Source organism: Cervus elaphus, chromosome 14 (assembly GCF_910594005.1).
Source record: "Cervus elaphus chromosome 14, mCerEla1.1, whole genome shotgun sequence".
Lineage (NCBI taxonomy): Eukaryota > Metazoa > Chordata > Mammalia > Artiodactyla > Cervidae > Cervus > Cervus elaphus.
The window spans coordinates 80,343,398-80,357,980 of record NC_057828.1 but is presented as its reverse complement, the minus strand read 5'-3'; the positions used below and the strand labels follow the sequence as shown (position 1 = coordinate 80,357,980).

At 61.2% G+C, this 14,583-nt stretch overlaps 1 protein-coding gene across 2 annotated transcripts; it reads left to right on the top strand.

The window, feature by feature from the left end:
* The first annotated feature begins 1,003 nt into the window (after positions 1-1,003).
* On the top strand, positions 1,004-14,000 carry ASCL5 (achaete-scute family bHLH transcription factor 5). 2 transcript variants are annotated; one of them, XM_043924221.1, is made up of 2 exons: positions 1,004-1,202; positions 12,519-14,000. In XM_043924221.1, the coding sequence occupies exon 2, from the start codon at positions 12,868-12,870 to the stop codon at positions 13,408-13,410; it is 543 nt and encodes a 180-aa protein (XP_043780156.1). In that variant the 5' UTR covers positions 1,004-1,202; positions 12,519-12,867; the 3' UTR covers positions 13,411-14,000. The 2 variants fall into 2 exon arrangements, with proteins under 2 accessions (XP_043780156.1, XP_043780155.1); XM_043924220.1 differs by having other exon boundaries at positions 1,004-1,213.
* Positions 14,001-14,583: the final 583 nt, after the last annotated feature.

Genomic DNA, 14,583 nt, shown 5'->3' with positions numbered 1-14,583 from the left:
GCCCATCCCTGAGGAGCTTTTCTCCGGTGCCAGGGAGCTGGCAGGGTGGGCGGGCGGAGCCGGCCTGGAAGCGGGATGGATCTGGCTTCCTGACCCCGCTCAGCCATTCCACTCCTTCACGTCTGAGCCCATCTCCTCCATAGTACCCCGCGGCCTGCGGCCTCATCAGATGAGGGGCAAGGATGAAAACCCCCAGAAGGCCGGTCTGCCATCTAGTAACGCAGGCAGGCCGTTAGAAGTGGGTGCAGACCGCAGCTCTGCCTCTCTCTCCACAGCTGTGTAAGGAACACTTTGCGTGTAAAATGCCTGGAACCACCCTGCACTCGGCGTCACTAAGACAGCACTCCGCCCGCCCAGCCCGAGGGCCGTCCTCGCCGAGAGCTCGGGGCCTAGGACGCCAGGGGCCCTGGCCCCTCGCTGGCCCACCTGAGGGAGCTCTGCACTTCCTGGGGGGCTGGGCCGCTGCGGCCCCCAGCTGGGTGTGGAGTGAGTGGCTGCAGGCGGGCTGACCCTAGGGACTCCTGCATCGGGCGGCACCGTGGGTGAGGCTCCCCCGGGCGTCAGGAGCCTGGCCCGGCCCGCCGCGCCTTGCCGTGTGGCCGGCGCAGACGCGCCCTCCAGACGGGCAGGAGGACCTGGAACCAGAGGCGGCTCCAGCTGGTGCCCGGGAGAGCACTTGCTACTCTAGCGGTTGTGTGGTCATGCTAATAAACTAGGTCAAAACGTCGTTAGCACAAACGGCGTGACTGTGTGAATGTCAGTGTGAAGGGGGCAGGTGGGCACGTGCAAGGGGAGCATCAGGTGCTCAGATTCCGGAAGGAGCAACATGCAGCCCTGCTGCTCGGGACCCCCGCCCCTGAAGTTGGCTTGCAGGCCGCCGTCGGCCCTGACGCCTCCTCACTGCCACCTCCCCATCGGCCTAGTGGGTGACAGGGCACCAGGAGGCTCTCGGCCTGCTCTGCTGGCTGGGCGCGGCAGCAGGGCTCAGAACAGTCTCCGCATGGACCCTGACGCGGAAATCCCGGACTTCCCCAGTCGGGAGAGGATTTGTCGTGCAGCGGCCAGGTCTGGCGGCACCGGGTCAGACTGCCTGGGTCCGGGGCCAGCGCCGACCCTCCCAGCTGCGTGGCCTGGGGAAGATCTGTGCCTCCGTCTCCTCGGCTGGGAGAACGGGAAGAGGAAGTCATGCCACAGACGAGCGTGTAAGTGCCAGGTGGGTGTGATTTGTGTCTACATCAAATGTGAGATGTGTCTCCCCACTGTGGTTCCAGGGGGGCTGCAGGCCTGTCCACAAGGGAGCAGCTTGGGGCTCCGCCTGGGGCGAGGTGACAGGAGGGGCCGGAACCTGGGGCTCCCTTCCCCCCGTCTCCCCCAGCGCAGTGGGCTTCAAGTTAGGGCTGGGCGCCCAGGCCCAAAGCCACACCAGCCTGGCCTAGGCCACATCTGTCCGCTCTGGGTGCCAGCTTCCTCCACTGACCACCAAGGAGGGCAGCCTGGGTGGCCTCCAAGAGCCCCGCCGGCTTGGTGGCCGCGAGTCCTGGCGGGTTGCCCGGCGGTCCCCAGCCCTGGAGCCATGTCCCTGGAGGGGCCACTGTCCTGGCTCCCAGTCAGCCCCAGGGGTGCCCAGTGACCGCCCACCCAAACTGGTCTCACTGCAGTCCGCCCGGAGACAGGGCCGTCTTCCCCTAAGCACGAGCACTTCCCCGCGGGAGCCCCTGCGTCTCCCTGAGCCCCAGGCCACGTCCTCCTGCCGCACAGGTGCCCGGTGAGAGGCTCTCCGGCCACAGGCCGGCTGTGTTGGCCCTCCCTCGGCCCCGGGCGGGCAGCCCTGGAGGACAGCATCCCCACCGCCCTGGGCTCCGGCCGGTGCTGTGTGTGTGTCCCTGGGACGTGGGAGCCAATCATCGGAGGCGGGGCGGTCCCCTCTCCCCCAACCCGGGGCCCATCCCAGATCAGAGGCGCCCCCAGCCCGCCCCCCCGCCCTCCCCTTCTGGGTGTGTCGCTGTTTGAAGCTTAATCGGGTAGAGTGTACCTGGCTCCCGAGCCGGCGGGAAGCCAGCCAGAGGCGGCCAAGGACGCAGCAGGGGACGGCGAGCCCTCCTGGAGAACTGGTCCCCGTTCCGCAGCGGAGCTGCCGTGCAGGGAGCAGCCCAGAGGGAACGGCCTCCTGGCGCGTGGCAGGGGGCGCTCAGCCACCTGCAGGGGGGAGTGGGGAGGCCAGCACCTGCGCTGGGGGCAGCAGACGGGCCAGCCGTGCGGCCTGGGGCATCGCCGCCAGCGGGGTCCATCCGTGGGCTCACCCTCGGGGCCACTGCCCGCCACCTGCCAGTCCCCGGAGACTGAAGTGTGGGCCTTCTGGGTGGAGATCGTCCCGGGAGGCGTCCTGAAAAGGAGCTGCAGGTGAGGGGTGACGGCTGGGGGAGGCTGGGCCCGGGGCTGACGTGGGAGTGGGCCCGGGGCTGCAGACAGCCGTGCAGCAGGCTGACGGGGTCTCATCACGGCCCTGTCTCTTAGGGCTTGAGGGACCACAGGCCGCTGGCTGGGCTGGCTTCCCCCATCACCTGTTAAATGGTACCTGCCTCGTCACACGGCGGTGAGGGTCAGACGAGCCAAGAGGTCACACTCGTGTCCAGCACAGAACAAGGGCTAGAGAAGTGCTTCTGTTGCTTTTTCAATCCTGCCATTCATGCAAGCGTGGGCTTGCTTAAGCTCATGGAAGCTCTCCGAGCCTCGGTTTCCCCATCTGCAAAATGGGAATGAAAAGTCACCTCCAGGGGGTTAAATAGTTTCAAGCACAAGGCAGGTGCCTTGTGAAGGCTCCCTGTCAAGTCAGCTGAGGTCTGTCCCCGTTCAACCCCCACATTCCCTGCATTCAGGGCCCAGGCTTCTCACCCCGCTGCCAAAGGAAGCCTCTGCATAGAAGTTGCACATTTTCAGCCCAGGGCCTCTGCAGAGCTGCTCTGCACGGACATTAGATGGCAGATGTGGCCTGTGAGAGCACCTGCTTCCCAGTGGCACCCTCCGATCAGGCTGGGGCCCTCACGTGTGACCACACACATGGGCACCCCTGGGGACCAGGAGAGGGACCCGCCCTGCAGGAGGCGGCTGGGACGCGGCAGGCACGGGCCTTCTCCTGGGGGAGCGAGGCACACAGGTGGTGGGGGAACAGCAGGCCAGAGACCTCCCAGGGAGTGTCCCCAGAGGCACAGGCCTGAGGACTCGGGGAGAAGGAGAAAGCAGAGGGCAGGAGACGGCAGGGGCGTTGTGGACATGGAGAGACCAGACTGTCTGCAGGGGGGATGGGTGGCTGGGGGTCGGGGGTGCCCCAGGAGGGGAGCTGCCCAGCTGAGAGGGGAGATGGGGAGGACAAGGGGGCCACGGGGCTGAGGGCCGGGCTGGGGGCGTGGGGTAGGGCAGCAGACACAAAGGCCTACGGTCCAAGGGAGCAGTGGTTAAAGCGACCTCTGGAAGAGGGAGCTGAGTGCAGAGGAGTGTGTCCCGGTGGGAGTGCGGGCAGGCAGCGGCCGGGATGCTTCCTTGCAGGGTCCCCCAGGGCGGTGCCGCCCCACAGCGAGGGCCCGGCCGGCCCCAGGGCCTGGCTGGGAGGTGGTCGTAGAGGCCGTGGTTGTAACCGCATTTCGGCCAGGGGCAGAGAGCTCTGACTCTCTCTAAAACGTGGAAACTTCGTGAGCGAGACAGATGGGAGGGTCCTGGGGCATCCTGAACCCACAGGGGAGGGACCCGGGGGCACCTGCCAGCCCACGTCCTCCCAGGGACTCGGGGTGAGGATCCTCCCTCGTATGGACGTGCAGATGGCCCGGGGGGACGTGCGTGTGAGCAGGGGAGTGCGCTTCTCCCTGCAGACCCAGGCCATGGATCTGTGTCCCCGACGGCCCACGGCCCGGCGTTACCTCCCGCTGACAGATAGCCCGGATCCACGCAGGGGGGGCTCGGGAAACGAACTTCTATTCTGTGGCCCCCGAAGGTTTTTTCCCATGAGACCCCAGCCACCTAGAAGGGAGGCTCCCTTAGGCGGTGAAGGGAGCGGAACTTCCTCCTCCGTCCCCAAGTCTGTGACGGCCGGGGCCTCGGGTACCTGGGGTCGGCGCGGGGCCGGGGCAGCAGCCCCGGTGGGAGACGGGCACGCCGCTGGCCTGGCAGGCAGCCCGCGAGGCTGGAGGCTTCTGCGCTGTCCCCCTCGCTCGGGGGACTGGTTGCTGGGTCAGACAGCAGCCCCCGCAGAGTCGCCTGCTTTAGGCTCACGGTGCCTTTACAGTCCCTGGAGGGTGATTTCCCTTCCTCTGTCTTCTCCCTGGTATCAGCCCTGTCCAATCCCAAGTGCTCTGAACCCCCTGGAGGGCGAGTCCTGTGCCGGCAGCGACCGGAGGGCCTTGCGGGACGTGCCTGGGGCAGCAGCGTGCATCCCTCCAGCCGGCTAGGCCCCCGGCGCCCGCTGACCTTGTAGCTAGGGTCCCGCCTTTGCTTCCCTCCCCCAGCCCCCCACCTGCACCCCCAGCCCCATCCACTCCCACGAGCCTTTGGCGTCTCTGAGCTTTTGCTACCCGCACCCTCTCTGGAGTCTGCTGAGGGCCCGCTTTAGCTTGGTGAGGCCTGTCACCTTGGCACTGGGGGGTCTGGGCTAAGCGCCCAGACGTCCCGCTCCTCCCCACCCCACTGTGTGCCGCTTACAGCGGGAGTGGGGGCTTGCAGTACACCCTCCTGAACCGCCTTCGCTCCGAGTCTCAGGCTTCCCCTCTCCTCGGGCTGCTAAGGGACATGCATTCCTGGCAGCCTGAGGACGCCTGGCCAGCCCAAGGTGTACGCCAGCTTCTCTCGAATGCCACGTTCCAAATGCATCAGCTGTGTGACCCTGGGAAGGTCACTTCAGCTCTCTGTGCCTCAGCTCTCCTATCTGTAAAGCAAGTGTGACGATCATCCCTACTTGGAGGATTCAGTGACTCTGCATGCGTGTGCATGCGTGTGCGAGCGTGTGCGGGTGTGTGCGGGCGTGTTCACGCCCAGGCGTCACTGAGGAGAGCGCCTCCTGCCGAGGACACCGCCCTGTGTCTTCACTTGCTCCTCACCTCCTTCGGCTCTTGCCTCTCAGACGCCTGTAGCGAGCAGTGTTTACCCAGGAGCCACAGGCCTGGGGGTGGATCTCCGCTCTGCGCTCTGCCAGCCGTGTGACCCTGGGCAGCTCTGTGACCTCCTTGGGCCTCCGCGTCCTCATTGGTAGCAAGGGGCCGCGGGCCCCCCAGGGCTGTGGGGAGCACCCTCAGAGCGGAAGTGAGGTGCGAGGCGCCGCCCTGCCTCACCCACCCCCCACCCTGGGCACAGCAGTCCAGGTGGTCCCCTGTGAGTGTCCCAGAAGGGGGTCAGGGGAGGTTTGGAGGGTGGATCCACCCGGCAGGAGGGTGCTCACCGGGTGCGTTCAGCTTCTTCAGAGACTTGTGTGAACGCAGTTACCCCAGTCCTTCAGAGACCTGAGGAAAGGGCTGGGCCCTCGTGTACGGAGTCTCCCCTCTGGACGATCCCCAGGACAGACGAGGCTCTGGGAGCCGCTGGACGCCGTGCTGGGCGGGGGGCGGCACCTGCTGCCTCAGGCCCGTCAGAGCCACCCTGGAGGATCTAAGGGCTCCAGGGGTCCTCCCAGGGCCTGGCTGGCCGTGCTGGCAGTGCCAGCTGCCGGGGATCCCTGGCACGGGACTCACGTACGGCTGAGGCGTCCGTGCCCCCATTCTGCGGGCGTGCAGACTGAGGCCTTGTGCAGTGGCACCTTCACCAGTCAGGCAGAGCCCAGGACCCAGGCTGGGAGGTACGGCCTGCAGCCCCGCCTCCCCCGTGTGGGGCTGCCACTCGCCCGGGGCTCCTGGGCCGTGAGCCGTTCCTGGGAGCCCGATAGTCCTCCTGGGGGCTGGGGGCAGCCACCTCCAAAATCACCCCCCCGTGACTCCCCATCGTCATAAATGCTGGGTACAGTCAGGGAGTTAGGAAGGATGAGCCCCTCTGCCAACGCTGGCCCCCAGAAAATCCTGTAAAGATGAGGACTCTTCCCCCAAGAGTGGGGCGCCCCTGCCTGGCTAGGAAGGTCCTCATGGCTCAGCCTGGACACAGTCTGGTGAGCCGACCCCGGCCTTGGCACCCGGGCGCTCCCGCAGCCCCCCTGAACCGCCAGCTCCTCCTCTGTAACAGGCTGAGGGCTCCGGGGCACAGACAGCCGGGCGCCCACCAGTCTGGCCTTGGAAGGGCCCTGCCCACGGCCTTCCTTCTGCGCTCCCCTCCCCCTTCCAGAGTCCCGGCAGGGCGCCCACTCAGGGCTCTGCAAGGCTCCTCTCCAGAAGTGGCTGCAGGCGGCAGCCTGGGGCAAACTGTGACGAGGAGGATGGCGTGGGGGGCTCACAAACAGCACGGCCTCGTTTGTTCATCACGTGCCAGCGGGGCACAGGGGCTCAAACCAGGCACCCAAACCCTGCGGCTGCCCAGAGAATGGGGCGTCACTGTCTAGCCTCGAGGGCACTCATGGGCTCGTGGTCGCCGGGCCTGATGCCCCTTCTCCTTGGTCAGATCCAGAGTATTTTAGAGATTCTGAAATGATCATTGTTGAGTTGAGTGTGTTGAATATAGATGGGGGGAGAGTGAGGCTATCCTCCTAGAAATAATCACCGGCTATCAGACAAACTCCCAAGGGAGATTGTGACATTTCTTATTTAAAAAAAGAAAAATCATTTGCTTATGCTGGAGATTTTAAGGTGAAATTCCCTGAAATGTATTCTACCCAATGTTGGGAGGCTTGAGAGGCCCACTGGCTTCTGGGTTAAAGGCAAGCAGTTCTCCACTGCAGGGTGTTCTCTGGGATGCGTCTCCAGGACAGGATGAAGGGGCTCGTTTCTCGAAGTGTCTGACCACGGAGCACTCTGGGGAGAGCTCTCAGCAAACACCTTCCCTGGAGGTGAAGGCCACACATGCTGTCACTCCCTTACAGGAAAGCAAGAGCGCAGGGCTGGGGGAAGGGGGCCGGGGGCCAGGTGACAGTGGACACCCCGGAGCAGGAGGATCCGGGCGGGCAGGCCGTGCTCCGGAATCATCAACGAGAGGCTGAGATGATGATTGGGGTGGGGTGGGGGTTGTGGGCAGTGAGAGCCTCCGGCAGGATGCGGACAAGGAGCTAACAGTGGGGCGGAGGGGTGGGGGGAGCAGATGCACCTGATGCAGAATTACGAGCAGCGAGGATGAGGGAAGGGAGCCCAGGAGACCCCGCTGGCAGCTGCCTGACCAGCGCCCAGGGCAAGGAGCCCAGCCTGCGAGGAGCCAGGTCTCTAGAAGGGTGGAGAGTGTTGCTTCAAGGCCTCCCTTCACTAGCCACTAGTGCCTCGTGGGCGGGGACAGCCCCCCAGGCACTATTTCAGAAGCACACTTTTAGCTAGTAAGTTGGTTCATACTGATACAATCTGCTGTTTTTTTTGTTCAAACTCCAAAATATGTTTAATGATACATCTTTTCTGTATCTGTATATGAGGAACGGTTAACTGATGTGAGCTGATCCACCCGCTCCGGGAGAAAAGTAGTCGATGTTAATGGAAAATCTCATGGCTCTTTTTCGGGATCCTCCCTTAAGCTGAATTTTCCAAAAGCCCTGGGGACTCAGGTTCCGGGCGGGAGTCGCAGTGGATTCCCGACCTTGAATTTCAGCAAACTGCAGCTGCTATTGCTCCTCACCGCCACGCGGTGTCGCTGTCGACAATGGTTCCGCCCAGTCAGGGCGCAGAGGCCACGGACTGGTCCCCAGCCGCTGGTCAGATCCCGCTGGGGTTCTGCCAATGGAGGAGGAGCCCGGTTCTGGAGTTCTTAAGCTCAGGCAGGGGCCTCCTCGCCGGGCTCCCGGAGTAGGGCTCCAGGTGCTTGCCTGTCTACCTGGTCCTCCCCTCCCGCGGCCGTCCTCCTTAGAGCACCTTCGAGGGGCATTATCTTCCCAGGACCACCAGCTGGCCTCTGGCACCATCTGGCCTGGCAGGAGCTCGGACAGCGCCCTCATCTGGACCTGCAGCAGAACAGCCCCTCCAACAGGAAGCATAGATTAGTAAGAGGTCAGCGCTGCTCTTTTGAACTTTTGATTCAAATAGGAAACTCTAGGAGAAAGAGAGGGGGAGCTGGGGTGTGTGGAGATGGACAGGAGTGATAGTTCATGAGATCACTAACTGTGGAACCTTGGGTAAGTAACTTCACCTGTATGAGCCTCAGCTTTCTCACCTCTAAACCAGGTGAAAGGAGCATCCCTGGTGGCTCAGTCAGTAAAGAATCTGCCCCCAATGCAGGAGCCCTGAGGTCCATCCCAGGGTGGGGAAGATCCCCTGGAGAAGGGATGGCAACCACTCCAGTATTCTTGCCTGGAGAATCCCATGGACAGAGGGGCCTGGAGGGCTACGGTCCATGGGGTCACAAGAGTAGGACACACGACTTAGCAACTAAACCACCACCAGCTCACAAGAATGGTGTAGGAATAAATGTGATGTTTCACTTGAAGCACTTGGCACGAAGCCATGCACATCAAGGGTAATAAATGACAACTGTTAGTGTTACTATTTCACTAAGCCTTTTGTGCCTGGCTCCATCCCAGTTCCCAGGGCAGTCCCACGCACAGACGCCCTCTTGAGGATAACCTACACCCTACATCCTTCTGCTCCTCACCAGGGTAGAGCGTTCCACAGAGGAAAACACGGATCACAGTTCACCTGCAGCCGCGGCCTCACCTGAGCCCACTGCCACCTTATCAGTCAGTCAGGTCAGCCGCTCAGTCGTGTCCGACTCTTTGCGACCCCATGGGCTGCAGCACGCCAGGCCTCCCTGTCCATCACCACCTCCCAGAGCTTACTCAAACTCATGTCCATTGAGTCCGTGATGCAATCCAACCATCTCACGCTCTATCGTCCCCTTCTCCTCCCGCCTTCAATCTTTCCCAGCATCAGGGTCTTTTCCAATAAGTCAGTTCTTCACATCAGGTGGCCAAAGTATTGGAGTTTCAACTTCAGCATCAGTCCTTCCAATGAACACCCAGGACTGATCTCCTTTAGGATGAACTGGTTGGATCTCCTTGCAGTCCAAAGGACTCTCAAGAGTCTTCTCCAACACCACAGTTCAAAAGCATCAATTCTTTGGCACTCAGCTTTCTTTAGAGTCCAACTCTCACATCCATACATGACCACTGGAAAAACCATAGCCTTGACCAGATGGACCTTTGCTGGCAAAGTAATGTCTCTGCTTTTTAATATGCTGTCTAGGTTGGTCATAACTTTCCTTCCAAGGAGCAAGCGTCTTTTAATTTCACAGCTGCAATCACCGTCTGCAGTGATTTTGGAGCCCCCCCAAAATAAAGTCAGCTACTGTTTCCACTGTTTCCCTATCTATTTGCCATGAAGTGATGGGACCAGATGCCATGGTCTTAGTTTTCTGAATGTTGAGCTTTAAGCCAACTTTTTCACTCTCCTCTTTCACTTTCATCAAGAGGTTCTTTAGTTCTTCTTCACTTTCTGCATAAGGGTGATGTCATCTGCATATCTGAGGTTATTGATATTTCTCCTGACAGTCTTGATTCCAGCTTGTGCTTCTTCCAGCCTAGTGTTTCTCATGATGTACTCTGCATATAAGTTAAATAAGCAGGGTGACAATATACAGCCTTGACGTACTCCTTTTCCTATTTGGAACCAGTCTGTTGTTCCATGTCCAGTTCTAACTGTTGCTTCCTGACCTGCATACAGGTTTCTCAAGAGGCAGGTCAGGTGGTTTGGTATTCCCATCACTTTCAGAATTTTCTACAGTTTATTGTGATCCACACAGTCAAAGGCTTTGGCATAGTCAATAAAGCAGAAATAGATGTTTTTCTGGAACTCTCTTGCTTTTTCGATGATCCAGCAGATGTTGGCAATTTGATCTCTGGTTCCTCTGCCTTTCCTAAAACCAGCTTGAACATCTGGAAGTTCACGGTTCACGTATTGCTGAAGCCTGGCTTGGAGAATTTTGAGCATTACTTTACTAGCATGTGAGATGAGTGCAATTGTGCGGTAGTTTGAGCATTCTTTGGCGTTGCCTTTCTTTGGGATTGGAATAAAAACTGACCTTTTCCAGTCCTGTGGCCACTGCTAAGTTTTCCAAATTTGCTGGCATATTGAGTGTAGCATTTTCACAGCATCATCTTTCAGGATTTGAAATAGCTCAACTGGAATTCCATCACCTCCACTAGCTTTGTTTGTAGTGATGCTTCCTAAGGCCCACTTGACTTCACATTCCAGGATGTCTGGCTCTAGGTGAGTGATCACACTATCGTGATTATCTGGGTCATGAAGATCTTTTTTGTACAGTTCTTCTGTGTATTCTTGCCACCTCTTCTTAATATCTTCTGCTTCTGTTAGGTCCCTACCATTTCTGTTCTTTATTGAGCCCATCTTTGCATGAAATGTTCCCTTGGTATCTCTAATTTTCTTGAAGAGATCTCTAGCCTTTCCCATTCTATTGTTTTCCTCTATTTCTTTGCATTGATTGCTGAGGAAGACTTTCTTATCTCTCCTAGCTATTCTTTCTCTTCTGCATTCAAATGGGTGTATCTTTCCTTTTCCTCTTTGCTTTTCGCTTCCCTTATTTTCACAGCTATTTGTAAGGCTTCCTCAGACAGTCATTTTGCTTTTTTGCATTTCTTTTTCTTGGGTAATATCTTGATTCCTGTCTCCTGTACAATGTCATGAACCTCCATCCATAGTTCATCAGGGACTCTATCTATCAGATCTAGTCCCTAAAATCTATTTCTCACTTTCACTGTATAGTCATAAGGGATTTGATTTAGATCATACCTGAATGGTCTAGTGGTTTTCTCCACTTTCTTCAACTTCAGTCTGAATTTGGCAATAAGGAATTCATGATCTGAGCCACAGTCAGCTCCCAACTAATTGTCATTTATTTATTTATTTACAACTAATTGTCATTAGGTGTAAATAAATGTCTGATCTCTATCAAATTATATTTAAATAAATTGAATATGAATAGGCAGGGATCACACGGGAGAGGACAGTCTGGATCTCGTATTTTTATAAAACAAGAGGACTGATTGCAAATAATTTTGAGCACCCCTTCCATGCCCAGCTCTGGCAAGGGACTGAGGGGCACTGCCTAATAGTGAGAGCACGCCCTGCCCTCCGGCAGCTTACTGTCTGGCTGAAGACTCAGAACGCACAGCCTCGAACGCCCATGTCGAGGGCTGGAGAATCCAGGCAATCAGCACAGGCGGGACTGGGGAGGCAGAGGGGCCACGACCGGCCGGGTCTGTGTCAACCGAGGGGTGAGGTGAGGAGCATGCAGTGTCAGGGGAGACTGGTCCTGATGGAGCCAAGGGGCCATTTGGAAGAGATTGTCTGGAACCATCCCTTGAAGGAAACTTCCCTCGCAAGGGGGTCCCTTGGGGGCCATGGAGCGGGGAAGGGGTATGTGGTTTGTCCCGAAGCCTCATGCGCTCATTCGAGAGCAGGTGCTTCGGGGGCTGTTGACTCCCCAGAGCACCTCAGTGCAGAGGGCGGGGTAGCTGGGCCCAGCTTGGGAGCTGGAGGAGGAAGTGATGAGCAGGTGCAGCAGCCTCGCGAGGGTCGGAGCGCATCCCCCACTGGGGACAGAGTCGGCCCTCTGTCACACGGAAAGCCTGGCCCGGCTTCCGGCCCCCGCTGCCCCATCACTGCCCATGGGGGTGGCGGGACCCTGAGGTCTCCGGTGGGGCGGGCACGATAGCAGAGCATGTGACGGGGCAGAGGGTACCGGCGAGGCATGCAGACACAGGGAGAGGGTGGGTCAGTGACGACAGAGTGGAATCTGATAACCGTGGGTGAGGGGGCTGGGGAGGGGGCGCAGCCCAGGCCAATCATTTCTAAAGCAACAGCACCCCGGAGTCTGGGAAAGGCTGTGTGTAACTTAGTCCCGCGACCAGCCCAGCTTCCTGCCTCATCCCCCGTCAGTTATTCAACAAGCACTTATCTGTGCAGACTGCGCTGGCGGGCTCTGCGCTCGCGGAGGCAGGAGGGACAAACCCAGGAGGCCTGAGCCAGCACATGCCCGCTTCACCCCCTGCCCCCAGCTCCCCACTCCTCCCCCAGGCTGGGGGCCTCCGGGTGTGAGGCCCGGCAGGTGGGAGTGACCAGACCTGCCCCTCACTCTCAAGGCAGAGGACATCGCCAGGCCCTTTTATGAGGCAGGCCCGGGAGGAGGTGTCTTCAGGCGCATTTCTTTTCTCACTTGGTCCTCATACAGTATTATTCTGGGAAGGATGTTTTAATTCTCTCCCTACTGGAAACCGTGGCTCAGAGAGGTCACCCCAGCAAGAAGGGGTGAACGGAGGTCCAAACCCTGCTCCACGTGTGTCTTCAGCAGCCCATCACGTCTGCTCGTGATGCTTACAATCGCCTTGGAGGGTCGCGGGGGTAGGGGCCCCACAAAGGAGCCCACAAAGAAAGCCCTTTTCTAACTGACATGTCCACTCTCCTCTTTAGACACTGTTCCCCAGGAGCCTCTGCGGCGTGGCGCACTCCAGGCAGCAGGCCAGGGTCCCCGAGGGCGGCGAGGACCAAGAGCGCAGCGCGGGGCCGCGGGAGCCACAGGGTTGCGCCCCTGGGAAGGCCCGCACCCTGCGCCGGATCCCGCCTCTGCGCGGCCGCCCAGTCCGCCGCAATGGTGCGCCTTAGGGGGACCTCGGAGCCTCCCCACAGAGCGGAAAAAAGCGCTGACCAGTCCGTGCGCCCCCAGCCGCGGCCGGCGATGTGACTCGCCCCGCGCGCAGGGCGCGCAGACCCCGAGCCGGGGCGACTCGGGGCTCGCTTGGGTCCGGCTCCGAGCGGCACCATGAACGACGACTTCTGCCGGGCGCTGGCGGCTCGCCGGCCCGCGGCGGCCCACGGGTGCCTACCGCTGGGCATCGGGCCCCCTCCGCGGCCGGCGCCCCCGGCCGGCGCCGAGCCCCTGGGCGCTGTGCCCTTCCTGCTCTACCCGGGCGCAGCTGGGCCGCCCTACTGCGACGCCTACGCGGCCGCCTTCCCGGGCGCGCCCTTCCCCGGCGCCCTGGGCGCCTGCGACTACCCCTTCGAGCCCGCCTTCATCCAGAAGCGCAACGAGCGCGAGCGCCAGCGCGTCCGCTGCGTCAACGAGGGCTACGCGCGCCTCCGCGGCCACCTGCCCGGCGCCCTGGCCGAGAAGCGGCTCAGCAAGGTGGAGACCCTGCGCGCCGCCATCCGCTACATCAAGCACCTGCAGGAGCTGCTGAGCGCCGCCCCCGACGGCGCCGCGCCCCGCGAGCCCCGGGCGGCGCCCTCCCTGGCGCCCGACTCGGCCGAGCCCTCCTGCGGCTCCTCCTCGCCCTTCTTCGAGTCGGAAGAGTGCAGCCACTGAGCAGGCTGGGGCCGCCCGGGCTCGGGGGGCGCCGGGTCCCGGGGTCCCCGCCGTCCGGCGCTCCGGGGTCCGCCGCATCCTCCCTGCGCCAGCGCCACCCCGGCCCCAGCCCTGACAGCCGGCGGACAAGGGGCGCGAGAGAGGCCACCCCGGGGTCGGGCTCCCGCTCGGCCCGGCCCCGCGCGGGAACATGTCTAAAAGCCCAGGTTGCGGTGTGTACCCAGCCATGGCTGCCCTGATCCGTACCCCCGGGCCACGGGCGCTGCCCAGAAGGCGAGCCTGCTTTGATGGGCGGGCCTCGCCTGGACTCTCCAGGAGACGGCCTCAGACACCAGCGTCTCTTTGGGAACTTGCCAGCCCGCCTCCCAGGGACACCTAGAGGGTGAGCTGCAGGCCAGGCAGCTTGCACTCAGCCCGGGGGAGAGGGAGGTAGAGCGTGTGGTCCATGCTGTCCTCTGACTTCCTTAGTGGAGGACTCCCAGCCCCCAGCCCCCAGTGTGGCCTTTTCCTTTTTTCCCAGGTCGGGAGAGGACTGCGTTTTCCCCTCATGCTGTCCTCTGTGGGCATGCAGACCACGTGTGTGTGTCGCACCGTGTTGTCACCAACGGGCTGAATAAAGATGCTGAGCTCTGTGGTTCCGGGTCATTGTCCCCCCTCTTTTCCCCGGCAACGCAGTCTCCTTCCACTCAGAGCACTTGCCTCTGGGGTGTGTGGGGTGTTCTGCTCACTCATGCATTCAGCTGACGTTTACGGAGAACTCAGTACCTTCCAGTAAACGGAGGGGACAGAGTCCCAGGGCAGACACCTGCCCCTTGCACAGTCGGGGCGGGTGGGGTGGGGGGGGGAACGGAGGTGTGCACGCCCAGGAGCCCCCACCCTGGGGCGTGGGGTGAGAGTGGAGGTCTGGGCTGGACGGCTGCGGGTCGAGATGGCAGGAGGGCTGCGGACCCCCACTGAGCCGGGCCACCCAGCACCTTTTCCGGACGGTGCCGCGGGGCAGGGAGGGGGGCTGATCCTGACACCCCGGAGCTGGTGTCGGTGGCCTCTCCATGGGCCCAGTGAGGCTGGGGGCTCCCGGTCACCTCCTGAACCCTCTGTCTGATGCTCCAGCCTGGGCCCGCGTGTGACCCTCCCCCTGCCTCCTTGGGGACATACCAGGATGCCGCCGGCCGG